The 27,816-nt window shown below is 43.1% G+C and overlaps 2 protein-coding genes across 2 annotated transcripts in view; both read right to left on the bottom strand.

Moving 5' to 3' along the window:
- Window positions 1-27,816, bottom strand: part of dbr1 (debranching RNA lariats 1) — a 91,300-nt gene that overhangs the window by 26,582 nt on the left and 36,902 nt on the right. The gene's annotated exons all lie outside the window — the stretch shown is intronic.
- kcnh3 (potassium voltage-gated channel, subfamily H (eag-related), member 3) overlaps window positions 1,028-27,816 on the bottom strand; it is a 141,174-nt gene continuing 114,385 nt past the window's right edge. Inside the window, exons 8-15 of the mRNA XM_069724830.1 lie at window positions 24,564-24,938; window positions 23,331-23,530; window positions 22,145-22,394; window positions 11,020-11,234; window positions 6,054-6,310; window positions 5,162-5,262; window positions 5,003-5,055; window positions 1,028-3,706 (exon numbers count right to left, since the gene is read on the bottom strand). Of these exons, the coding sequence (XP_069580931.1) occupies window positions 2,750-3,706; window positions 5,003-5,055; window positions 5,162-5,262; window positions 6,054-6,310; window positions 11,020-11,234; window positions 22,145-22,394; window positions 23,331-23,530; window positions 24,564-24,938 (2,408 nt within the window). The 3' untranslated portion in view covers window positions 1,028-2,749. The remainder of the gene's footprint in view (window positions 3,707-5,002; window positions 5,056-5,161; window positions 5,263-6,053; window positions 6,311-11,019; window positions 11,235-22,144; window positions 22,395-23,330; window positions 23,531-24,563; window positions 24,939-27,816) is intronic.

Genomic DNA, 27,816 nt, shown 5'->3' with positions numbered 1-27,816 from the left:
AAGGGGCCGGACCGGCTCCACCGTAGTGGGTTTAGGAGTGGTGGGGTTGAGATTAGGGAGGGGCCGGACCGGCTCCACCGTAGTGGGGTTAGGAGTGGTGGGGTTGGGATTAGGAAGGGGCCGGACCGGCTCCCTCTCTGGGATCAAGAATGTCTTTAAAATGCTTTTTGAAAATATTTTACAGTACCTATGAAATGTATTTCTATGCAATTCTTACAGAAACTGTGTGGATAATTTGCAATGTTAATATTCTAGTGTTCTGACCTTTTGTAAAAAAAAATCAAACACGCCCCGAACAATGTATTGATTTTTTAGACTGATGAGTCTATCCATCCATTATCTTCTGCTTATCCAAAGCAGGACGTGTTTCATGGTCAGTTATATGAATAAGAATTATCATTGTATATAAGAAAAATATTAGTGAAATTTGACAAGAATATTTTTCATACTCGGACTGTAAAACAAGTATTAAAAGTGATTCTATGTTGTTGTCTTTAGAATTGAATTTAAGGATCCCTGCAGAAACCCCGACCCTTGTTTAGCCCTGGTTGTGCATTCACACACCCTGGTGTTGGCAGACTGAGTGGATCCGTGGTTGTTTCCGGTCATTGGGTTAACTCTGAAACTAGTAAAGCAGCCTTTAACCAATCAGCCCTGACCACGTGCTGAAACTCTTCCACTGCTGCAACAACATTTAAACAGAAACGGTTGACTTCAGCATCATCACACTGGTCGCCGATTGGTCCGAAGGCCGTGCACTCAGTAGATCCAGAGGTTTAACCTGTTTAGAACTGTTGCTCTGTTCCAATTGCATGACTACAAATATTTTTAACTCATTTCCCTCTCGGTTTCTTACTCCAAATCTGAAAGGTCTTAATTTGTATAATGTGAAAAAAAATTCCAGAAACTCATCAGTTGTATTTGTCTGTAAATTTGGAAATAAATAACGTTAAATCCTTTGGCAGTTACTACTTGAAGCACAAACCAGGAATATTGGATCTCAAGAAAAGCACAAGAGTCTGAGATCTTACAAAACAACACTTCTTTATTGTTGGACAGTAATTCTGGTTCAGGTTTTTATGTAACAGCAGTCTTTAATAAAATACATCTGAAACCCAACAGCCTCCAACAGGGCCGCCACTTTTTTCTACTCCTATCAGCCGTCCGCCCTGGACAGCTAAAAAAGCCGGCACATTTCTCATGCAAAAAAGCTGTGACATGCATTTGATTTTAAAACCCTTTTGTGTACCCCCCCCCCCTCCCCGCCTCAGAGTAACCCTCGGGATCAGAACTCCAGACATCGATGGGAGTTCTACTCAGTGAATCTTTGTATTTCAGTGTGTAAAGAGTCCAGAGTCCCGTTACAGAAAATAGAAAGCAGAAATCTGACTGTCCATATTACACGTGGTGCACAAAGCACCTCACCAAAAAACTAAAGAACGTACCGAAGTCCTGAGACCTCCAAAGTGACGCAGCCTGGATGTTGTAGTCTTTTGGGTGAGGCCATCACCTCGTAGCAGAATAAAGCCCAGTCGCTGGCGAAGGGGGGCGGAGATGATGAGAGGCGTGTGTGCTACATAAGAGTTGGGAAGGCTGCACTCAGTCTGGAGGGCATCCAGGTTAAAAGCAAACCTTCCTCCCCACTCTGTTTCTCTTCCGTCTCCAAAATGGGAAACACATTTCTGTACCAAAACAAAAATAAATAAACAAATATACAGCCTGAAAAATAAATAAATAAATTAGTCACATTTTAGATAAAAGGTGCAGGTGTTCTCCACAGGTGACTGATGGCTTTCTATGTAAATTTTGATCCAAATGCTGCCCTGTAATTAACAGGGGAAGGACTTGACATGATGTCTTTACATGAAGAAGGCACAAATGGCTGGATGGCTAAAGCTCAAGGGTGATGTGGGACTTTGATATACAATCTGAAAAGCTGCTTGTAAACAGTGATGATGGTGATAAGCAGTGATAGAACGGTGCTGCTTCTGATATCAGCGTTTCCCCACACGTTTTCCAGAAACCTTCCTTTTATCTTTGGCATACGACCCAACCGCTCGCCCAGACTGTTGACTCTTTCCATACTTCAAACTTTATTTTTTACAGGGAAAGAAAACATTGAAATTTCAGGGTTTTTTGTCGACATGAGTGATGGGCGTGTGTGACTGAGGAGATGGTTGATGTCCGCTGTGTTTAACCCTCTCTCCTGCTGAGGAGACCTGCTATGACTGAGACTGAGTGAAGACCTTACATTCCCTGTTTATCTGGTTTTGGGTGAAGACATATTTCCTGCTGAGATAGGTGTGCTTGTACCTGGCCTTTGAAGAGGACGACACATCCATACTGAGATTAAAAAGGAAACTTGGCTTTTCAGTCAGATGGATGAAGCTAAATTAGGCTCTGGAGGTGGGCGGAGCCGGATAAAAGAAGTGCCCTGGTCCTGTGTGTCGTAGTAGCTGCGGGGATGAACTGATGCTACTGGATTGTTTATGCTGAAAGACAATTTGTGCTGCTGTAGTCCTGTGGTTGATCTCCAGATCTCTAAAGGTGCTCCTGCTGATTTGCTGATAGCTGGCAGTGTGTCTCAGCCTCCCAGGTGTGTCTCTGTTTACCTGTCTGTCCTTTTAGAGTTTCCTGCCTGCTAAATCACCTCGGTGTGATTTCTCTCCATACTCATTACATCCCTTTTTCTATCTTTTTCCTTCCCTGCTACTCTATTGTCATCCCTGACTGTTGCTCAGGGTAAACCTCATAACGCTGGCTCCTCTTCATCAATGAAGCTGATATTCTCTGTGGAGCACCTCCCCTCCTCCATCTGTCGCCCCCTCTCCTGCATCTCCAGCTCCTGGGGATGAGTGACGACTTTTGCCTCCCTGGTGTGCTGCAGTGAGTTACACCAAGTTGGAGTCTGGGGATCTCTTCTCATTGCACTTGTTAAGTTTAGAGACAAGGGCAGCGAAAGGGTGGAGGGATGGACGGAGGCTGCAGGGGATACAACGGGGTCAGAAAGGGACAGCCTGAGCCGATGATCTCCGGGGGAGGACGTGAGCGACGGGGGAGCGGAGCAGTGGGAAGGAGGTGGTGGGAGCGGGTCTCTGCTGGTGCAGCAGCCAAGGCCGGTCGGGTGAGGGCCTTGGCAGGGGGAAAGGGATGGGGAGGAGGAGAGAGACATGGAGAAGGAGAGGGAAGGTGAAGGGGTGTGAGAAGCCAGAGGAGGCTGCTCCTGCAGAAAGGGCAAAAATATCCCGTTACTGGAGGCGGCGTGGAGGCTTTGGGGGGTTGGGAACCCCTCTGGAAGTCCCTCCCTGGGTGAGTGGAGGTCAGGGTCAATGGGCCGTTTGATGTCGCCCCCTGGGGGATTGGGTGGGGGCTGTGCTGATGCTGATGATGACGGAGACGGATTATGGCTATTCAGTGGATGAGGAGTCGGGAGAAGGCATCCTGGCAGATCCACCCCCTCTGTGTCTCCTCGGTCCAACAGGGAGTAAGTGTCAGGTCTTTGGAGGGAACACGGTGTGGTGGGGGGGGGCACTGTGGGACAGGTGCTCGATGACAACCGGCTGGCACTGCCAGGGGGTGGGGTTAAATTTGGCATCATGGTCATCAGGATTGGCTGCGGTGTTGTTTGGAGGAGGGGCTTAAGAAGGCGAGTCACTTCCTGCAGCTCCTGACTGAGCATGGAGACTTGTTTAGAGAGGCTGTTCATCTGTGGAGTGGAGACAGACACAACATTAACACAGTATCACGCTTCTTATTGTCAAGGTGGGGAAGCTTTCAAACATATCTGATGAAGTTAACTCTTCTTTGTGTAAATTACATTGTGACACAGACTCCATAATGTTCACCACGGACTCCATAATGTTCACCACGGACTCCGTAATATTCACCATGGACTCCATAATGTTCACCACAGACTCCATAATGTTCACCAGACTCCATAATGTTCACCAGAGACTCCATAATGTTCACCACGGACTCCATAATATTCACCATGGACTCCATAATGTCCACCACGGACTCCATAATGTTCACCAGAGACTCCATAATGTTCACCACAGACTCCATAATGTCCACCACGGACTCCATAATGTCCACCACGGACTCCATAATGTTCACCACGGACTCCATAATGTTCACCAGAGACTCCATAATGTTCACCAGAGACTCCATAATGTTCACCACAGACTCCATAAGGTTCACCAGAGACTCCATAATGTTCACCACAGACTCCATAATGTTAACCAGAGACTCCATAATGTTCACCAGACTCCATAATATTCACCACGGACTCCATAGGTTCACCACGGACTCCATAATGTTCACCAGAGACTCCATAATGTTCACCACAGACTCCATAAGGTTCACCAGAGACTCCATAATGTTCACCACAGACTCCATAATGTTCGCCAGACTCCATAATGTTCACCACAGACTCCATAATGTTCACCACAGACTCCATAATGCCCACCACAGACTCCATAATGTTCGCCAGACTCCATAATGTTCACCACAGACTCCATAATGTTCACCAGACTCCATAATGTTCACCACAGACTCCATAATGTTCACCAGAGACTCCATAATGTTTTCAAATGGATCACACCGCACAATTATAAAAAGATAAGGTGTTTATTATAAAAGACATTTTCGGCTACATCCTGCTCACAGGACAAATGTCTTTTTTCAGGTTAGGAGAAGCACTTGTGATCCAATAATAACATAAACAATAGCTCTGTTCTATTGTGATGTCTCAGCAGGACATGACCGTGTGTCAGTGAGCCAGCATGTAGCACACCAGGACCCCAAACCTCAACAATACAATTCAGCCATTCTCCATTTTAAACCGGTGCTTTTCTACTGCAGTTGATTCTGTTATGCAGTGAATGAAATATCCTGCTGACCAACTGACAAACAAACCTCCTGTGTGCAGGTAATAATCTGATCCTCATAGCAGATGTGCAAACATTCATTCATCATCATCATGCATCAAGTCAGCACTCACCTCCTCTGTTAGTTTAGACACACTCTGCTTGATCTCAGAGTGCTCACGAATCCCTGCAGGCGACACAAACACACGCATGAACATGAGCCGTCCAGAAACATGTATCGCTCTGAGACGGAGGGAACGTATGACCGTGCGTGGTCGGAGGTGTGTGTTGACCTGGGTATGAGCAGGGTGCACCTGCAGCAGACAGGCTGGGGCTGAACTCAAACTTCTGTGAAGCGGTGGAGTTGCTCTCGGTTTCAATGCCGTCCACGAATCTATGCAGAAGAGAGGGATTAAACACGAGAGAGAGCAGGAGGGGAATGTAAATCAGAAGCTGGTGAAGGAAGTTGAAAGCACAGTAATTATGGTGTGTATCTGTGATGATTTCACACAAACATTAAAAACCCCTTTATCAGCAGCTTTGTTCAAACATCACTGCACACCAGATTATGTTTAAAAATCTCTGTGCACACATGGACACTTTACTTTGCATGCACAACATCATTCTGCAGCATGTGACAACCTACATACCTTGCAACAGCAGCCAGGTCCCATGTGATCTCCCAGTACTGTCATCACCATTACCATCACCATTACCATGGCAGCCAGACACCTAGTGCATGCTGCAGCTTCAACTGGTGTGCAGTTGGGCCTCCGGTTGTGTTTTAAACTCATTAATTATACTGGACTGCTCCTTCTTATTCAGTGTGTGTGTGTGTGTGTGAGAGAGAGAGAGTGTGTGTGTGTGTGTGTGTGTGTGTGTGTGTGTGTGTGTGTGTGTGTGTGTGTGTGTGTGTGTGTGTGTGTGTGTGTGTGTGTGTGTGTGTGTGTGTGAGAATGTGTGTGTGAGAGTGTGTGTGTGTCTGTGTGTGTCTGTGTGCGTGTGTGTGTGTGTGTGTGTGTGTGTGTGTGTGTGTGTGTGTGTGTGTGTGTGTGTGTGTGTGTGTGTGTGTGTGTGTGAGAGAGTGTGTGTGAGTGTGTGAGTGTGTGAGAGAGTGTGTGTGTGTGAGTGCATGTGTGTGAGTGTGTGTGAGTGTGTGTGTGAGAGATCGTGTGTGTGTGTTACCTGGGGCTCAGTTCAGGTGGTGCGCTGCTGAAGCTGACCACGGGGATCTGCAGGGTGGGGGGGCGAGAGTGCTCCGAAGGAGCGCGGAACGGCCTCGGCAGCAGCAGCGGGGAGCGCAGCGGGGAGTTGAGCCCCCTGCTGAGGTGCAGCGGGGAACGAGGAGCACGGGACACCGTATTCTGCTCCTCGTCACCCTCCTCATCCTCGCGGATGGACGGCAGCTTCTTCACCAAGCCGCCGTTGCTTTCCCAGTCTACCTGTTAGATGGAATGAAGGAACAGAGAACAACCTTCACACCTGTTATTGATCTCAGAGCTTTACTTCAGCTTCACTCACCATGTTGGTGGATACAGAACAGTTACATGTTTGCACCAGCAGGTGGCAGACAAACACAACAATTTGTGCCTTTTGCTCGTGTCCATTGAATGTTTGATGATCTGAACATCAACATATTCACTGTTTTTGGCAGCACTTCACCAAACATCCAGTTACATTCCTTGATCAATATTATTATAAGAACTGTGAGCCTAATCGGGTTTAGATGTCCTCCTGTGTGGAGGTGATGATGAAGGTGTTTGAGATGTGTCCGCGATATTGGGCCTTTTTTTTAGTGCTGTACCACTGAGAATTAAAATTTTATAATTTATTTATAGAGCAACAAATCCCAACACGGGTTATTTCATGGCACTGAACACATTAACGTCCTTCCAGGAGAACTTTACAGCATCATACAGAGAAACCCAACAATTCACGCGAAAGCGTTATGTTATGTTACGGTGGGAACTTGAACGTTATGTTGTGTTACGGTGGACTGAACGTTATGTTGTGTTAATGGTGGGACTGAACGTTATGTTACGGTGGACTGAATGTTATGTTGTGTTATGGTGGACTGAATGTTATGTTACGGTGGACTGAATGTTATGTTATGTTACGGTGAACTGAACGTTACGTTGTGTTACGGTGGAATAAACGTTATGTTGTGTTACGGTGGACTGAACGTTATGTTGTGTTACGATGGACTGAACGTTATGTTGTGTTACGGTGGACTGAACGTTATGTTGTGTTACGGTGGACTGAACGTTATGTTGTGTTACGGTGGGACTGAACGTTATGTTGTGTTATGGTGGGACTGAACGTTATGTTGTGTTACGGTGGACTGAATGTTATGTTGTGTTACGGTGGGACTGAATGTTATGTTATGTTACGGTGGACTGAACGTTATGTTGTGTTACGGTGGGACTGAACGTTATGTTGTGTTACGGTGGACTGAACGTTATGTTGTGTTACGGTGGGACTGAACGTTATGTTGTGTTACGGTGGACTGAACGTTATGTTGTGTTACGGTGGACTGAACGTTATGTTGTGTTGCGGTGGGACTGAACGTTATGTTGTGTTACGGTGGACTGAACGTTACGTTGTGTTACTGAACGTTATGTTGTTGTGTTATGGTGGGACTGAACGTTACGTTGTGTTACGGTGGACTGAACGTTATGTTGTGTTACGGTGGGACTGAACGTTATGTTGTGTTACGGTGGACTGAACGTTATGTTGTGTTACGGTGGGACTGAACGTTATGTTGTGTTACGGTGGACTGAACGTTATGTTATGTTATGTTATGTTATGTTATGTTATGTTATGTTATGTTATGTTATGTTATGTTATGTTATGTTATGTTATGTTATGTTATGTTATGTTATGTTACGGTGGACTGAACGTTATGTTGTGTTACGGTGGACTGAACGTTATGTTGTGTTACGGTGGACTGAACGTTATGTTGTGTTACGGTGGGACTGAACGTTATGTTGTGTTACGGTGGACTGAACGTTATGTTGTGTTACGGTGGGACTGAACGTTATGTTGTGTTACGGTGGACTGAACGTTATGTTATGTTATGTTATGTTATGTTATGTTATGTTATGTGATGTTATGTTATGTTATGTTATGTTACGGTGGACTGAACGTTATGTTGTGTTACGGTGGGCTGAATGTTATGTTGTGTTACGGTGGGACTGAACGTTATGTTGTGTTACGGTGGGACTGAACGTTATGTTGTGTTACGGTGGACTGAACGTTATGTTGTGTTGCGGTGGGACGGAACGTTATGTTGTGTTACGGTGGACTGAATGTTACGTTGTGTTGCGGTGGGACTCAACGTTATGTTGTGTTACGGTGGACTGAACGTTATGTTATGTTATGTTATGTTATGTGATGTGATGTGATGTGATGTGATGTTATGTTATGTGTATGTTATGTGATGTTATGTTATGTTATGTTATGTTATGTTATGTTATGTTATGTTATGTTATGTTAACGTTATGTTGTGTTACGACTGAACTGAACGTTGTGTTACGGTGGGACTGAACGTTATGTTGTGTTACGGTGGACTGAACGTTATGTTGTGTTACGGTGGGACTGAACGTTATGTTGTGTTACGGTGGACTGAACGTTATGTTGTGTTACGGTGGACTGAACGTTATGTTGTGTTACGGTGGACTGAATGTTATGTTGTGTTGCGGTGGGACTGAACGTTATGTTGTGTTACGGTGGACTGAACGTTATGTTGTGTTACGGTGGACTGAACGTTATGTTGTGTTACGATGGACTGAACGTTACGTTGTGTTACGGTGGGACTGAACGTTATGTTGTGTTACGGTGGATTGAACGTTATGTTGTGTGACGGTGAACTGAACGTTACGTGGTGTTATGGTGGACTGAATGTTACGTTGTGTTATGGTGGGACTGAACGTTACGTTGTGTTATGGTGGGACTGAACGTTACGTTGTGTTATGGTGGGATTGAACGTTATGTTGTGTTACGGTGGACTGAACGTTATGTTGTGTTGCGGTGGGACTGAACGTTATGTTATGTTACTGTGGACTGAACGTTATGTTATGTTACGGTGGACTGAACGTTATGTTGTGTTACGGTGGACTGAACGTTATGTTGTGTTGCGGTGGGACTGAACGTTATGTTATGTTACAATGGACTGAACGTTATGTTATGTTACGGTGGACTGAACGTTATGTTGTGTTACGGTGGACTGAACGTTATGTTGTGTTGCGGTGGGACGGAACGTTATGTTGTGTTACGGTGGACTGAACGTTATGTTGTGTTGCGGTGGGACGGAACGTTATGTTGTGTTACGGTGGGACTGAACGTTACGTTGTGTTACGGTAGGACTGAACGTTACGTTGTGTTATGGTGGGACTGAACGTTACGTTGTGTTACGGTGGACTGAACGTTATGTTGTGTTACGGTGGGACTGAACGTTACGTTGTGTTACGGTGGGACTGAACGTTACGTTGTGTTATGGTGGGACTGAACGTTACGTTGTGTTACGGTGGACTGAACGTTATGTTATGTTACGGTGGACTGAGCGTTATGTTATGTTACGGTGGACTGAACGTTATGTTGTGTTATGGTGGGACTGAACGTTATGTTATGTTATGTTATGTTGATGTTATGTTATGTTATGTTATGTTATGTTATGTTATGTTATGTTATGTTATGTTATGTTATGTTATGTTATGTTATGTTATGTTATGTTATATTATGTTATGTTATGTTACGGTGGACTGAACATTACGTTGTGTTATGGTGGGACTGAACGTTACGTTGTGTTATGGTGGGACTGAACGTTACGTTGTGTTATGGTGGGATTGAATGTTATGTTGTGTTACGGTGGACTGAACGTTACGTTATGTTACGATGGACTGAACGTTACGTTGTGTTATGGTGGGACTGAACGTTATGTTGTGTTACGGTGGACTGAACGTTATGTTGTGTTATGGTGAACTGAACGTTACGTGGTGTTATGGTGGACTGAATGTTATGTTGTGTTACGGTGGGACTGAACGTTATGTTGTGTTACGGTAGGACTGAATGTTATGTTGTGTTACGGTGGGACTGAACGTTATGTTGTGTTACAGTGGGACTGAATGTTACGTTGTGTTACGGTGGACTGAATGTTACGTTGTGTTACGGTGGGACTGAACGTTATGTTGTGTTACGGTGGGACTGACTGAACGTTAATGTTGTGTTGCGAGTTTTAAACCATGTTGTGTTACGGTGGGACTGAATGCTCTGTTATCCCCTATTCTCCTCCTCCCCCACTGCAGTCCTCTGCCACTGTAATCTATTTTTAGCTCTCTTGTTCTAATCTTAGCTCCCAGCTCAGAGGAGACCAATGAGATATGGGGATGTGAAAAGAGTGCAGTTGCCAGTGTGTGCTTATCACACACACACACACACACACACACACACACACACACACACACACACACACACACACACACACACACACACACACACACACACACACACACACACACACACACACACACACACACACACACACACACACACACACACACACACACACACACTGTGAGTCTCTGTGTGTGTGTCTTCCTGTCAGAGGAGAGGTCCACTACTCTGCACAGGTGGAGGTGCAGGTGGAGGTGCAGGTGCAGGTGCAGGTGCAGGTGGAGGCGGAGGCGGAGGCGGAGGCGGAGGCGCAGGTGCAGGTGCAGGTGCAGGTATGTGTACCATGGCAGCTTTGCCTTTATAAAGGTACCTGCTCTCCTTTCTTTGACTGAACCTCAATCACCATCAGACTCTCCAAACGTTTTCCTTCCTCTTCCTCACTGCTTGATGCAGTCAGGTTAGTATTTACATGATCATGGAATTATATATTATATTTACATTACTGAAATTATTCTTTTCAAGCTGCATGAAAAAAATTATAAGTGTCTAAATTGAGCATTCATCTTTTTATGTAAAATGAATGCTTGAAAACTGAAGAACCACCTTCTTCTTCTTCTTATCAACCTGCCTGATGGCTGTCACAACATTTTGCTCTTTCAGGGGCAGTTTGAGAAGCCGGGTTTGCAAACAGAGCCCAGAGAACCGTTTCTTCTGAACTCAAGACGGTCCTTCATCGCTCCGCCGTACTGCAGCTACTCACATCGGCCCCGTGGCCCTCTCGCAGGTTGTACGTGAGGTCGTGTTGAATCTCGCTGATGAACTTCTGGGCGTACTCGGGGTAGAGCCGGAGCACCTCGCGGAGGCCCTTCAGGCTGATGTACTGCAGGTCGCAGTAGGTCAGTGCCTTCACGTTGGCGTTGGTCTTGATCACCTGTTCCTTCGTCAGAGAGTCCGAGCCAATCAGATCTCCTTTACCTGGGGAGGTGAACACACACACACAGATGATTGCAAAACAAGCACACGGGAATGCAGAAAGACACAGATACATGGTGGTCTTTGAGGTTGTTACCATGTTAATCAGCTAAACACGGAGCAGCAGACCATCAAACCGATACCTGAACCGACCTGTGAAGTCATTTCAACAGCAGAGGTCGGAGCAAGTGTTCGCTTGTTTCATCTACGTTGTACCGAACAACTAATCGTTCCTACTTCAAAAAGGCCCGTCCATTTTTAGAAATCCTCCGTCTGCATCGTTGGTACCATCTCTGTTGTTGGCGGCCAACCAACGTGCAAACGGGTCAGTTGTTTGTAGTTCATTAAGATTAATGTCCCAAAAGGTACTGAACTGGTTCTGTAGGATCACATAAGGGTTTCCAGGTACTGAACTGGTTCTGTAGCATCAAATGAGGGTTCCCAGGTACTGAACTGGTTCTGTAGCATCAGATGAGGGTTCCCAGGTACTGAAATGGTTCTGTAGCTGGACATCATCTGTTTGCTTTTTTCCAGACTTGTAACTTGTCACCTGTAATATTCTGTTGAATACATTGCTGACATGTGGTAGGCTGTAGCTCAGTTGGTAGAGTGGGTCGTACACTAATCAGAAGGTTGGTGGTTCAATCCCCAGCTCATCCTGTCCACATGCCTAAGTTTCCTTGAGCAAGACACTAAATCCTAAATTGCTCCCTACCATCAGTGTGTGAATGTTCTCTTGATGCCAGCACCTTTCATGGTGATCTGTGTCATGAATGGGTGAATGGAAAAACATGTTGAAGAGTTTTGAGACCGAAAGGTGATAAAACTATACAAGTACAGACTATTTACATGTTGATAACAGTTACGGTAACGAGAAGGCTACAACTCTTCCTATTGGTTGATGAACTATGCTTAACTGTGATTGGTCCAGAGTGACAACGTTGGGTTGTCTATGCAGATGCAGTGTCTGTGTGAAGTTCGCCTTCCTGCTAACACAGCCTGTATGTTAATAAAGTTATTATATATAAATAACAACTCTTAAATTGGTGCAGTGCTGATGTACAAGAAGCACACAAACATGAACATAACGTAACTGAATAACTGAGTAGAAACATACAATTTGATGACACAGGTTAAACATTTGAAATACTCAAAGATGCCGAAGTGGCCGTCAAAATGATGAGTGACAGAAGTTGAAAAGGTTGAAGATCAACTTAAGGTTGATCACTGACAGTGTTGAAGTGTGATAAATGGTCCTGGAACTGTCATATCTATTTCACAACAGATGTTTTGACCTCAAAGGAAAATATCAAGTTATGGGAACCAGTGTTTCCCATCGGATGGAAGCGGAGCAGCAAATTTAAAAGCAAACAATATTGTGGAAGAAAATAACCAAAATAAATCAACTTTACGGTGGCATAGAATTCTGCTGCAGTGCCTTGCTGCCTAAAAATGATCAAAAAGAATGCAAATGATAAATAGTGTTGGAGTAGTGAAGACCACGGAAAAACATTAATATTACAAATAACATTTGTATTTAAAACAAACAATAGTGTTGTAAAACTCAGTCCACCTGTCAACGCTAAGCTTTTCAACTGTCACTAATCCAAGCAGGTAAACATGTTGATTAGAACAAGAAGACCCAGTTCTTGATATCAAGGTTAGCAAAAAAAACACTATACACAATAAAAAGTATAAATCATATTGCAACAGCACATAATTCAGTGAAATGCAATCATGGGATTATGCGCCACAATTTTATGGATATGTTTTCTTGAATTACTTTCAATTAGATGGAAGTACTTTTTCAAAAGTTCTTGTTTTTTTGTTTTGTTTGCCAATATAAGGTTTTCAACAAGGAAGACTTAGTGTTGTCTCGGTGTAAAATTGACCGGCTGAAGTGAGAAGCTCAGCAATATACAGATTTCAGGCAAACTCTGATAACTGAGTTAACACACTTCCATTGTTTTCCACCTGGAGAGTTGATCCTCCTCTGCACCGACTTCTGGAACTTCAATGAACACCACAAACTAACCATTCACTTTATCATTAGGGGGGAGCCTTGCTTGAGGTGCTAAAGCTTTCTTTTTCTCCCCGTATTTCAGACAACAGCTGTTTTCCATCTAGATTTCTTTTAAATCCTCCTTTGAATGTGTAGAAGGTCTGTCTTTGCGTGAGGCCTCTGCATTACAGGAGCTGCAGGCCTATTGGCAGCAGCAGCAGCTTCCTTTGCTTGATCCAGAGGGCTTTGATATCTTCCTACATGGAACAAAGCTGTCCTTAAAAAAAAAAAATCTGTCTCTCACATTAGCTTGGGATTTAAGGAAACATACTAGACTAAAGCAATGTTTTTTATTGGCCTTATCTATTAATCCTCTTTATGTCCGAAGTGAAAATTGTGGGCTGAATTTTCTAAACCGTGGAATTAAAACTTGCCATTCAACCAAAAATACTGGAGGCTCCTCAAATCAAGGGCAGTCTTTCAATTCAAGACGGAGGTTTGATGGGTTTTTTTGTGTGTTTTTTTTTTATAGTTTGTTACTTACTGTGTTTAGATTTACAGTAACAGACTATTTTCCCAGAATGCATTGAAAATCTACCGTAACATGCTGTACACATGCTATGACAGTAAGACAAGGTTGAGATTACAGTAATATTACTGTAAAAACAAGGTAAATCATTTACTCTGTGGGTAATGGTCGCTCGCAGTGTTTCGGAGAATCTGTAATGTTTGTCATCAATTTAGACTTTAATCAAACCCTTCATCTGCCCAGCAGGGATCCACTGAGATGTCAGGAGCAACATGAGGGGGTTGTAAAAAGGTAAAAGGACCCAGTGGACTCACAACGTCATTTTCAGTTTCTAAAATAGTGTCTTTGGGCATTAGAAACCATTTTCTTCTGTCCTCTGCTGGAACTGCACACACAGCTTCCTGAAGACTTCTACGAGTTGATGTTCTGGGAGGACAACATCTGTTTGCTTTTTGAGTTCATCTAAAAACTTTGGTGATCTGGTGAACACACATATGGTTCTACGAAGTTTTGACAGTACTGCAAAGACTCTCAATTCTAACGGCTTTGTTGAGGTCCAGATGGACCATGTGGAGTCCTCTGTGAAGGATGTTTTTTTTATTGTTGGAAGCATCGTCTGTTGTGATGCCCGTCATTCTTGAAATGTCAAGATTCCATTTCTCTTTAAACTTCTCGTTAAAGTCCTCCTAAAAACTGTCAGCTGTGTCCAACACCCGAAAAACCAGGCATGCACCTCCCACGACTTGTTCTGTTTTTCATAGAATGAGTAGACGTCAGGGTGTTTGCATCTCAGCTTGTCCACAGATTACCTGTGCAGGCCGTTAATTCTTATCCAGGTTATGAGTTTTCTAGTTTGGGTGTAGATTTGAGGGGCTGTATCCTGAAATCATTTGTACTAGCTCACGTTGAACTGTTCGATAATTGTTTGGACTCCACCATAACCGCGGGGGCAGAGGATGAGGCCGCCCCGGGACCTGGTCAGCAGGGACCCGGTCAGCAGGGACTCCTATCGAGGTCGGACCACAACAGCAAGGTCTTCATCCTCCGTTTAATTATTAAAGACACAATCTGTGTATGACGCTTGTTTCACCAAAGCCTCCTCTCGGTTTAGCCATTATTATTTTAGATCACCTTGACCTTATGACAGTTCAGGTTATAAATTACAAACTTATTTTAGGTGTTCAGACATTTACAAATTGGAAATGTTTGCCTGAATGTTTGCCTCATAGTGAATCATAATTCACTGAACATGATAACTTTTAATCTTACTCACTATCAAGTGGCAACCATACGTGACATCACCCATTGGTTTCTGAAGCCTTGAGTTCAGAATTTTTCAGCTGTCACCATTTTGCTATTTTGGAGCCAGAAGTCGAGCTCTGGATCTGACCGTGACTGTATGAAAGTGGACGAGGCTTGCAGGTCTGAAAAATCAGGCTGATGCGAAAGTGCCTTCAGCTGCAATACCACCGAGTGCCACTAGAGGTCAGCTCCAAAAAGCCGTTATTGCTATATAATATGGTCACTTCCTGCTCCAAACCGCTCCGAACTTGCAAGATGACGACGGCCAAATTCCAAACTGGAGGCTTCATAACGTTCACAAACCAACGGTGACATCACATGTCTGTCTTTGAGCTACACCGAAGTTTGACACTGTTTACATTCTGACTTTTGGTTGTTGATGTCTCTAATCATCTCACGTAAAATATCTTAATGTTCATTTTATAGCGTTACCTTTGGTACCATAGAAAACAAGCATTCCCCATTTTCTGAATTTTTAGTATTGACTTTGTACGGAAGTATCAGTTCTCATGACATCCCTGTTTTACATGAGCCTATAAATAAACCACTAGAAGAAACAAAGCTGAAGGTAAGATAATGTTAATAATAACTGTATGCTGTTCATCATATCTCTTTATTCCTGACAAGTATATAATCACACAGTGTAGCTATCTGTACGGCATTTTCATAGTGATAATTAAATGAGCACAGTGTAAGGTAAAACAAAAAACAGAATTGTATTATAGTCTATAAGGGGGTATATTCATTTGTGAGGCATTTGACAGACAAAACCTCTAAAAAAAAGCTTTGAAAAAAAGGCAAAAGTCAAACAAGACTACTCGGAGCAGCAAAAAAAAAAAGAAGGAGGGGGCTGGAGAAAAAAGAGGGAGCTGGGCGAACGAGAGATCTGTGGAGGTGGTCTGAAAAGAGGGAAGGTGATAGGAAAGGACAGGGAGAGGACTTGGAAAGGCACATGCCATGTGAGCAACAGCAGTTATTGGACACGGCCCTCCACCCTCCTGGGAACCTCCAACCACCTCCACATCCTGCTGTCGCTGCACTCAGCACCACCCAACAGTCGTCTGCACCCTCATTTCTTTATCTATTCCCTCCCATCTGTGCTTCTGCTTCATTCGGCATGAAGGGCCCTTCACATGCTCTGTCTGTCTCCCTATCTTTTTTCACATCACTCACATTTCCACTCCTCCACCCCTCTTCCCCACCCCGACAACAGTTCAGTTCCAATTGTCTTGGTGACGGAGATGATGGGTGGCAGCGGAGCCGAGAGCAACAGCAGCGTCAGGGAAAGGTTTTGCTCATAATTACAGCAAAATGTTAAACTGAGCACAGGCTGAGCACTTGAAAATGACATTTAAGTGTGTGCATCCATCAAGTCTGGAAAGAAGTAAAGGCGAAGAAGACGAGGACAGGCGAGAAGAGCTTATGACAGAAGCTCTTTTTATCAATATCGGTAATTGTTAGCCATTTTGTTTGTCTGCCACTTCGTTTGTCTCTGGAATGTGCATATATACGGTATATATATATATACACACACACATATTTATATATAAATTAAAATGTATAACTGTTAATGCAGTTTAAAGTAATACCTCATACCCATACATACCTCAATATTCACAATGATTTTGAGTTTTATTCAAAGTAAAGTGTTACACCACATACAGGCACCAGTTTCTAGGCGGTTTGGGGGAAATGTGCTGGTGCTGATAGGCCCAACAACCTGCATCCTCTGTGGGACCCACCTGGTACAGAAACAGTTACACATCTTTCTTTTTAATCAAGCATATATCCAGTGGGGAGGCTGTAGTAATTTCCATTTCATGATGTGACAAAAAAATTGAAAGAGAAAGAAAATGATGCAGCTACAGCTTACGGAAAGCAGAGTCTCACCTCTGCAGCGTTTACCAGTTTTTAATTGGTGGAAATAATCAATGTCAGTCATTAAATCATGACATTGTCCTTCCACGGTTGCTATCTTTATGGGGGTGAAAAGTTTAGCTTTGATTAAAATATATTCCACAAGTTGTAAACAATATTACTGTTAATGTGTGTGTGTGTGTGTGTGTGTGTGTGTGTGTGTGTGTGTGTGTGTGTGTGTGTGTGTGTGTGTGTGTGTGTGTGTGTGTGTGTGTGTGTGTGTGTGTGTGTGTGTGTTTGGTGAGACTGGCTATCACTTGAAGATGAACCTTTTTATTATCCAGATCAACGCAGTATAATTCCTGGAAGAACACCGTGGGTGTGTTTGTTGTTCGCGGCCCGGTTGGCTGAACCATTCAAAGAGCTTTCTGGGCTTTGCAGGCTCCTACGCATTCCACACTTCAGCATGAATAATAAAGGTGATTTAATAATGTCAAATCTATTCATTATTAATACCAGCACTGCACCACATTCAGTCTATTGATGTGTGCATTTGTGTCATGACCAAGATCAAATATGGGCTGGCTTCTTGGCATTTGAAGATAAATCCACTTCATTTTGCATCGACACAAAGAAATTCAGGTACGCAGGTCGGCACCATTAATTCAATATACCTTGATCTTTTCATAAAGTCACTTCTGAGATGTATACATCTGTCCTTGCCACGTACATAAATGCAAAAGAACTGTTCCCTTTTCTTGCTCATCTCCTCGTCTATCAGGTTGTCAGAAGAGCTTCGCCCTTTCTGCTGGATTCGTGTTTCCAAAACTCTGAAGCACATCCAGAGGAAATTAGATTTCACCCTGCGAGACAACCAACTAGTCCTGTGACCAAGATATTGTCGCAGGTGCAACAATTTTCAGACCACACAATTTACAACTTTTTCTGTATTTTACATTCACTCTTTAAACGTGTTGATTCACAATTCCTCTTTTAATTAATTGAGTAGGTTTTACTACCAAACCAAACAGTGAATCTCTAAAGCAACGCATCGTTTCTGTTCCCGGGCATGAAGAGGAGGGAGAGTGAACTCCATTCACTCTGTTGAGCCCTGGTCGGCAAATAGCTCCAAATATTTAAAAGAAAACAGCAGAAGATCTGTAGTATTTTGCTGCAGGAAGTTAGCTGAAGTTCAGATTTTTAACATTTAACATGATCATTTTCCTTTAATTTTTCCTCTGCTTTTTCTTTAGAGGCCGGCACCAGTTAAAGTTGAGGATGGAGAGGACTTACAATATAAAAAACGGGAGAGATATCAATGTTTGTGTTGATTTAATCTTTTTCGTAGCTGTGTGTCATAGAACTTTTTTCCAATAGGCCGAACATATAATCAGTTTAAGCTAGTAATTGTATGTTGTCGCCTTTTTCACAATTGCAGTCCAAGTGCCTTGAAGGGACTTAAATGTCTTTGAGAGGAATATCTGCTTCCATTACTTCTAACAGGACTGGCTCAAAACCTAGTAAATGGCTGGACTATGTAGGAAACACTAGAGGGCTTTTAATTTGAAAAGAGGGCTTTTAATTAGAAATGGATACAGGATGTGGCCGATGGTGCAACTTCATCACTCAGACACTCACTTATTAGTTATTGTAATATAAAAAGAGACCCTATTTAAAGTCAAAAAGATATAAATATTGATGGTGAGCCAGCTGATAAATGTGGCTCGGAGTGATTGACTTTTGTGACTATAAATACAAAAATAAAAAACAGCTCAGTAACAGTGAAACTCTTCTCATATCTACTCAAAAAAAGTTTGAATTTATGCAAGCACATCATTCACATTCACACTAGTTATATACACACGACCCAACATACACAAGTTTAGGAAAAAAAACATAAATAGAAAAGATCTGGCAAAATCAAATAATTTTCATGATAACAATAAAAAAATTACAATCTGCAAAATCGTGAAAGGGCTGATTAAAGCTAGTATTGACTCTTTCATAATGATTTCATCACTTTATGTCCTCAGGTATGTATGAGGTATTACTTTAAACTGCATAAACAGTTATACATTTTAATTTTATATATATATATATATATATATATCGAGAACATTTTCTCACTGACCAATAGTATTTACCCATTTACATACACTCGGTTGCCAGTTTATTAGGGACACTGAGCACTTCGTAAAGGGTGTAGTTTTTTTTAGAGCTGTTGAAAATGTATGGATTCTCACGGCATGTACTGACGGCTCTTGTATCAATGAGTGTAAACTGATAAACACAACCCTTCCCTGTGTTGTTTTTTTAAATAATCAGTATAACGGAGTGGCTGAAGCGTAAATTGTCTTCGGGTAGAGACATGACATGAAATATGACACTGGTAGTTGACAGTTGTAGTTGTGGTAAAAGCAGCCACACCCTGTTTAATGTTAAGCTCCACTGGGACTCAACTCCGCCTCCAAATCCCCACAGACTGATGACGTATGATTGCACCATTTCACAAATACCACCAATGCACACACAGAGAAATCCAAAGGATACCCCTATCTCTTACTTATATTTTGGCTCTGTACATCTTAGTCTTGAGAGCTGCTCCTGAGCAGCTGCACACACACTTTTAGATGCTGTGAATGTTCACACTCTCAACCTCTTAGCAAAATGTTTCTTTTTGTGTCTCAAATGCTGTTCAAAATATGTTCCTGTTTGTGAGTTTTTGATGCATTAAGCTTTTTATAATCTTGCCCATACAAATAAAGAAGACACATTTTTATTGCCCTTCTTCCACAGCTAAAATGTACAATTAAACCAAGGGAGAGAAAGCTGCACGACACAGAGACATTTCACTTTGAAAAGACAGTGAGATGTGAGACGGACACTGTGGACCCACAGGTGGACAATGTGGACAAAAAGCTCTCTTTGCAACAAAGTTAAGCTTTATAACAGAACAGTTTCAGTGAAGACAAAACAAGATGTACAGCACAACCCCAGCTATCGGGAAAGGGTCCCAGAACTCCAGCATTCCCCCGCCACAAAAATAAAATGTTTCTTACACCTCTATGTTGTTGCATCAGCATTAACAAGTCTTATAAAATATGTCAGTCAGAAAAGTCTACGACAACAACATACGAATACTTTCAGTCTGGACAGAGATTATTCTACAGTACACTAAACTACAGCATCAAAACTAGATGAAGCCTTCAGTCTCCCTGTTGGTGTCAAGATGGTGACAACTCTTTAAAGTAGCAGGGACACACACACACACACACACACACACACACACACACACACACACACACACACACACACACACACACACACACACACACACACACACACACACACACACACACACACACACACACACACACACACACACACACAGATGATCTCTCTCTGGTCTTTCCTCGCTGACGTCTGTATTTCATCTTGATATCCAGCTGACCCTCTTGTGGCTCTTATCAGATTATTATTTAACTACTTTAATTCATGAACTACAGTGTCCCACAGATCTTGATCATCTCACCTTCTCCATGTCTGAGTTTGACAGGTAAGTGTTAAAGCTGAGGGGTTACTGTGTAGTTTTTATTTCATTCGTTTCAAATTCATGCACAATTTCCTCCAACTAATAGACCATCCTTATTTCATTTTGGTCTAATTAGGTAACCAGCATGCAATTTTGCAACGTGACGATCAAAAAACAAAACTGCACACGTTCTTTTAGAGCTCCAGTTTTTGCTTTCGCTTTCCCTTAGTTAGAAAACAGACTTTGTTATTCTTCCTGCTATTTTTGGCTAATTAAGTGGGAAGAATCCTTTAATATTGATGGTAAAACAAGGTATGGAGTTATTTCAGATTTTTGTTTGCCTTAGAAGACCCACAGCATGATAAAGAAATACATAAATATAACGTACCTTTGTCCCGTACATGGTATTCTACGATCTGAACTGTGTAGTTATGTGCATTAAATGTGATCAAATGGAACAGCTACTTGCGTACATATCTTTAGAGGATAGTGTTTCCCCCGGTGGGTGGTGTGGTGTGAGACCGACATGAGACTCATGCAGTTCAGAAGGGAAAAGTGAAACCCAGGTTACTTTCTGTAGCTACTGTCCACTAAATGCCTCAAAACCAGACGCTGGCGAGATGGCTGTGCACAAAGAAGCCTGCAAGCAGCTCAGGCATGTCGCTGAAATGTAGTTAGTTAGAAAAGTCTGAAATAAGACGTTTTAATGTAAGTTACTACATATAAGATAAAACCCAATGATTTTATTTACCTAAGTCGCCTGGCTTTGCTTAACTATTGTTTACAGCCTCAAAGTTTGCAGTGATTTTATTCTGCATTCAGCTATAAGAAGCTATAGAAGTTACTCCTTTTTTCTTGAATGTTTTGCAAATATATTGTAAGTTTAGTCAGGCAGAGTTTTGCTTCAAAACTTAAATAATGCATCTCTGCATTATGTCTTTATTATTTCCTGCATTGCGTTGCCTGCCTGCTAGTGTGCTAAATAGTTAGCCTTTGTGGCTTCTAGACACCGTCCATGTTGCCGTTGCTTAGCAGCAGCGTTCTCATGACTTCCTAAGTTCTAATCATGAGCTAGCACTTTCTATTTAAACGCACCAGCAGTCTGGAAAGTTCCAACAATGGCCACTATGGTAAAATTTGGTGATATGGAGGTCAATGCTGACCGGTTAATGGCTGCTTTGATAGTTTCAAAATGATCTTGAGGTCTACACCCGTTAAGGTTGCAATGACTGGAAACGTTCCTATTGGGAGCGTGCCCAGACCCATATATTTGTACCAAGCCACAACCATCAGTGATGTCATCAACCATCAGTGATGTCACCGTTGGTTTGTGAACGTTATGAATCCTCCAGTTCAGATTCTGTCCGTCACCACCTTGATAGTTCGGAGAGGTTTGGAGCAGGAAGTGACCATATTTGGACGAGCTGGGGGAGGAGCCAGCGGTGGATCTGACTGATCTGATTGGAAACCTGACGATACTACGTCCCGTCCACCGATAGCTGTAACCTGACTGCACCACAGGCCTGTCAATCAAACAGACACGCCCCCCCAAAAACAGTCTTTTTGAATCTTCTTTTCTAATGAATGAGGGATTATTTTCAGATGGACTTCCAGAAAACTAATAAGAAGGAGTGACTTTAGCTAACAGTGAACTTTTTTCTCTGTAAACTTCATTGTTGTCTGGGACTCACCCAGTATAGCCAGCACAGTGTTGTCTTTCAGGACTTCCATGGACCCCGAGCAGACGAAGTAGATGGCCTGCAGGGCGTCTCCCTGCCGGATGAGGAACTCCCCCGGAGCGCAGAAGGAGGTCTTGATGATGAGGGAGAGGGAGCGAAGGCAGCCCCTGCTGGCCGACTCGAACAGAGGCAACTGGAGCAGCTCCTTGTTCAGGTGCATGGCGATGTCGGCTCTCAGCTCGTCTGGGAAGTCCTTCAGTAGCTGTGAAGTGAAAAGGGATTCACACTCATTCTTTCTTCAGATTTGTATCAGCTGCAAAAATTTAGCAGCAGGCTTCCACTCAGTCTTTTGCAAAAACTCCGTCTTTCATGACATGAAAGCAATAATTCCTCAACATGTAACTCCAGAGAAAAATGTGGAGTAGAAAGTTTTTTATGTAGAGAATGAAGAAAAAACACAAAAAAACAGTAAAGTCTGTATTTTCTATCAGTGCTGAGGTTCTCAAATGCTTTGAGCACGATCAATCATTTATCTCAACTTTTTTTTTTTTTCAGCTTCAATGTCAGATGTAGAAATCTCAAAATCTGAACAAATGAAAGTGAAACTCTGCAGCAGCTGGCACAACAAAATAAAACAACAGAATCTGCTTCCTGCTGACAGAAGTAAACAATGGTTTTGTTGTATGTTTTTGTGAAGACAAAGCAGAAACAAGAATACAACCAGACATCCCTCAATATAAATTACAGTTAATAAACCAAAATATAGGCTGACCCTCTGGTTGGTGTTCCACTAACATTCAGACATGTCAGAGCTCACGTTTGGCTGTCAGCATTTGATCCCATCTACGCATACAAATCAAATAATCCACTTATATTTGGTTTTGTAAATTTGAGGTGTGATGTCATAAATGCTGCTCCCTTGCACACCTTGAACTCAGACTTTAGGTGAAACCTTTAACTTTCAGCAGATGATTTTGACAACAGCTTTCGGTGTCGGATTCTGCACGAACATCATTCTGTCGGGTGAAGCTCAAACATCCGAGACAAGCGACAACGATCAAAACACATTCAGGAGTGCAGCAGATCTTTGAAGTTCTTTGGAGAATAGCTGTATGCAGTCAGCGTCAACAATGTAGCACAAACCCAAATCTTTTAAATCAATACGTAAGTGAAATGAAAGGTAGTCGGCCCTCCTCACCTCACTAACATCTATCCCGTTGTTGACTGACCAGGTGGTCTGGAAACACTCCAGCATGCGCTGCTCCAAGGCCTTCGGCAGCCGGTGGACCCGGATGAAGTCCTTCAGGTCCTTGGTGCGGGTGTGGTAGAGTGAACGGCGTGAGTACATCCTTTGGATGATCGCTGTCACATTACCAAACACCACTGCATGCATCAGAGCTGGAGACAGAGCAAAGGTTCCGTTACTATACTGTGTGTGTTTTTAGTATAATACAGATTTAATTACAGTTGTTCTATCTCGAAGGGCCCTCTGGAAAATCCCATAATGCTTCTGCACAGCAAGAAGCTTTACAGGGTGTCTTCATAAGCCCACCGAGTTCAAAAGCACAGGGCTTAGAAGGATTTAGCTGCTGTAAAACCACAGTGAAGCACTGCCTGAAGTGGATGACTGATTTCACAAAAATGGCAGTAACACATTACTAACAAATGATCCCAGTGTTGAATAAATCTTTCATTTCCAGATTTAGAAACATTTATAAGAACAACAACATTTTTATTCTAAATCCCAAAACAGCCGTAATCCCAGAATGAGCAAAGATTCTTTAAATTCTTTTAGTAACTCAGAATTTCCTCAGCAGGTCGGCAGTCACAGGTCTGCTGTGAACGTGGACTCGGCCCGGGGAGGACTGGACCGGTTCCATGCTGTACTTTGATCACAGCACAACTACAGACGGTTTCTTCAGTGACCGACCTTACCATGGAGAAAACCCTGCTTTTAAAATCCTGAAATATCTTCTGTACAGCAGATCACCAACGGAGAACTCTGAACTGAGTTTGAGGACAAAAATTGGAGAGATTGATGCTGTGGTCTCCTCTTTTTTCTCCTCGTTTTGCTTAGCTTTTTCTTTTGTTGCAGGACTATACTATATACACTACATATGTTCTAATATCCAGACTGCAGTGGTGAAGAGGGAGCTGAGCTGGGGGGCAAAGCTCCCTCTTCACTGGTCTGTTTGCATCCTCTGAACTCTACAGGTGACGACTCAAAAAGCAGCTCTGGGTCCTCCGGGACGAGCTGGAGGAGGAGATGAGCTTTTCATTTCAAATAGTCACAGCAATCAGCTGACCTCTTTGTGTTTATAAGACTGGCTCCTCCAAAAACAGTCATTTAAACAAAGAAAAATAACTTGTGTTTCTACGGAGCGTGGGAGTGGCCATAGAGGGAAAATCCTAAGAGGAGCACATGTCTTACCTCCGATGAGCATGGTGCAGATGGAGAAAATCTTCTCTGAGTCTGTGTTGGCTGACACGTTTCCAAACCCGACACTGGTCAGACTGCTCAGGGCAAAGTAGAGAGAGGTCACGTAGCTGCTACGCATCGATGGGCCGCCCCCCAGCAGCCCCGCATCCCCCCCCCTGTTGCTCGTGCCCGACACGCCCTCGCCCCCCGTCAGGTTCCCGTAATATTGGCTGGAGTTCCAAGATCCCTGCCTGCTGACCTCTGACCCCGACACGTTCCACTGGCTGCTGTTGGCCGGGAGGCTGCTGACTGTGGCGGGGACTGGGGTCGTCAGGGGGGACAGGAAGTACGGGGTGCCCAGGCGCTTGGCCAGCTCGTACAGCCAACCTGAGAGAAGCACGGAGAAAGAAAGAAATTCAGCAACTGTACCAAAGATAAATGAAACCAATGTCATCATCTCATCACAAATCACAGGCACCAAACCTGATAACTTCTCTCACTGTGCATGAAACTGATCCCGTCATAAGCTCATGGCTTATAACTGTACAGAGAGCAGTTAGATTGCTTCTTTTTCTTCACTTTTCCAACATTGTGGGCGACTGTAACTCTGTGATGAACTGCAAGCAGCTCCTGAAGGATCTGCACTGCACACCAAACTCAACTCAGTGTGCTCATGTATTACGAACGCAGCCATGGATGTTCAGCTCTGTGTTTAACAGGAGGTCTTAATCTAAATAACAATAATAAAACAGAATTAAATGAAACCAGGTAACGAAATTAAGAGACAAAATAAATGTTTCATTTTATAAACAAAAATAACAACCAATGATCTGATTCCAATTTGCTAAACAGACAGAGGATTCAAGGTTCCAGGATTCAGCTTCACAGGAAAGAAGGAGAAAATGGATAACGAGAGGAAGCAAAGAAGGAAGAAGGAGAAATGGTCGAGAGTAGGAAGTGATGGAGGAAGAAGAAATGATTGAACAATGAGTGGAGTGGTAAAACCCAGTTGAGGCACTGACAGCACAATCAAGAGAAGAAAGACAAGACAAGGAATATGAATTATACAATATGGATTCAGCCATTCAGTGATCTCCATGGCATCACACATTTCAGGCAAAAAAGCTTTGACCTTGTGTGTGTGTGTGTGTGTGTGTGTGTGTGTGTGTGTGTGTGTGTGTGTGTGTGTGTGTGTGTGTGTGTGTGTGTGTGTGTGCGTGTGCGTGTGTGTGTGTGTGTTGGTTCTCTGATAGTGAGGCCAGCCTGCCAGCATAAATAAGCAGAAATGACACTCGAGTTGTGAGCAGTAAAGTAGCTACACCAACAACATGAAGAGATTTAACACCTGAGTAGTTTCCTAATTACTTTGTCATTAGCAGAACTTAACCTATATATATAAAATCTGCACCTCTGTCAGACTCATGGAGATCAGTCACAGTGATACTGAATTTGCTTGTAAAGCTACACTGCCTGTATGTTTAGACTCCACTTTATTATAAGGGTACAAACATCATCCATCCATCTTCTTCTGCGTATCCGGGGTAGGTTTGCGATGGTCGAAGCTAAGTGAGGCAGTCCAGATGTGCAGTCCAGATGTTCTTCTCCCCGGCAGTGTTTTCAAGCTCCTCCTGCGGATCCCAAGGCATTCCCAGGCCAGAGATCTGGGATCTGTCCAGCATGTCCTCGTTCTGACCCAGGGTCTCCTACCAGTTGGATGAACCCAGGAAACCTCACGTGAGGCGCCCATGACCCCTCTGGTGAACAAGACTTCGAGATACTTGAAGGCAGAAACTCCATCCCAACCTGGAGGGGGCAATCCGCTGTTTACCAGCAGAGAACCTCAGACTCAAATTCGGAAATACTGACTCTCATCCCAGCTGCTTCACACTCAGCTGAAAATCCTCCCAATGCATGCTGAAGGGGGACGGTCAGAAGAATGACATCATCTGCAACGAGCAGAGAGCTTCCACCGTCCATCACTTCATTTCCTTTCCATCACATCTCTGGAATTCTCAACAGTTAAGCTTAGAATAAACTCTGAGGTTCATTTCTCAGTGAGCAACAGCAATTTATGACACTGCTCAAATTACATAAAAAATAAAGTGTGTGCCGTGTTTTCCTCGTCAGCGATAGAGACACATGCTGGTGCTGTGGTACAGGTACATGTAGGCGTCACGCCTTTCATGTCTGCATTAATTCATGCATCAATCAGGCGAGATGTATTGTTTCACCTTTTGTAAAGTGTTTTCAGTAAATCTTTGATCTCGTTGAACTGACTCATCAGTCTTACGTGAATCAGATCGTCTGATCTCAGAAGTGTAAATGCATCCAAGAAACCTTTCAGACAGATTGAAATGTGATCTGAGACAGGTTGTAGCCCAAGAAGGTGTCACAATTTATGTCTCGCTTAGAGATGAATAAACACATTCATTCATGTGTTTGTTTGAATAAACTGGTACAGTTTAGAAATATTCTACTTCCGCCACTGTTGGCAGTTATCTTCTGGACTCAAGGAGGTCCAACTCTGATTCTGAACATTATGAACGTCCTCAAATCATCATGACATCACACCCTGCTCATCACTACAAATACCTCTCCACTTCTTCAATGGGAAAATAGAATTAGAATAAAGTTTCATATAATATGTAATATAATGTAGTTTCTACTTGTTATAGTTCTATTAAATGACCCATTTGGTGAAGTCGGGTCTCTTTTGGTCCTTTTTGGTCGCTCCGAGCACCCGTACTGTAACACCACGGATAGTCACGCACTTACAATCCTAGCGGCGGCTAGCTGGACCGGTTTGGTTTGAACACATGACACAGTGGTAAAATGTTAAAAACACAGGAGTCCATGGATATCTTTGTTCATCAGATATCTTTGTTCCAACCAGACTGAGCTAGCTGATCAGTTTAGTGTTTCTATGTTCTGTATTTATTCAGTTGGAGACTAGAAATCCTCTCGGTTGCTAGGTGGTTGCTAAGGGTCCGACTACTTCCTGGAGTAGTAAACAGTGCATATGTTAAATTACGTGAACATTTCCCCTTGGGGACTAATAAAAGTAACTATCTGTCTATCTATCTACATTCACTTCTGCTGACGCGACTGATTGTTTTTGAAGGTGTTGCTTCATCAGCACCACCTTGTTTTACAACAATTGGTTTTGTTGTGCCACTTTCTGATCTGACCCGGCACAGAGACTTGTTTACACCCTCCCACTCATTTGTGCCACATTGAAATCTCCCATTGCTTTTTGTAAACAAAA

The sequence above is a fragment of the Brachyistius frenatus genome, unplaced genomic scaffold (genome assembly GCF_029030835.1).
Source record: "Brachyistius frenatus isolate BFR_SWC_R1_liver_20210118 unplaced genomic scaffold, ASM2903083v1 Contig_398, whole genome shotgun sequence".
Taxonomy (NCBI): Eukaryota; Metazoa; Chordata; class Actinopteri; family Embiotocidae; genus Brachyistius; species Brachyistius frenatus.
The sequence above is the reverse complement of the archived record's forward strand: the minus strand, read 5'-3'. Positions and strand labels throughout refer to the sequence as shown.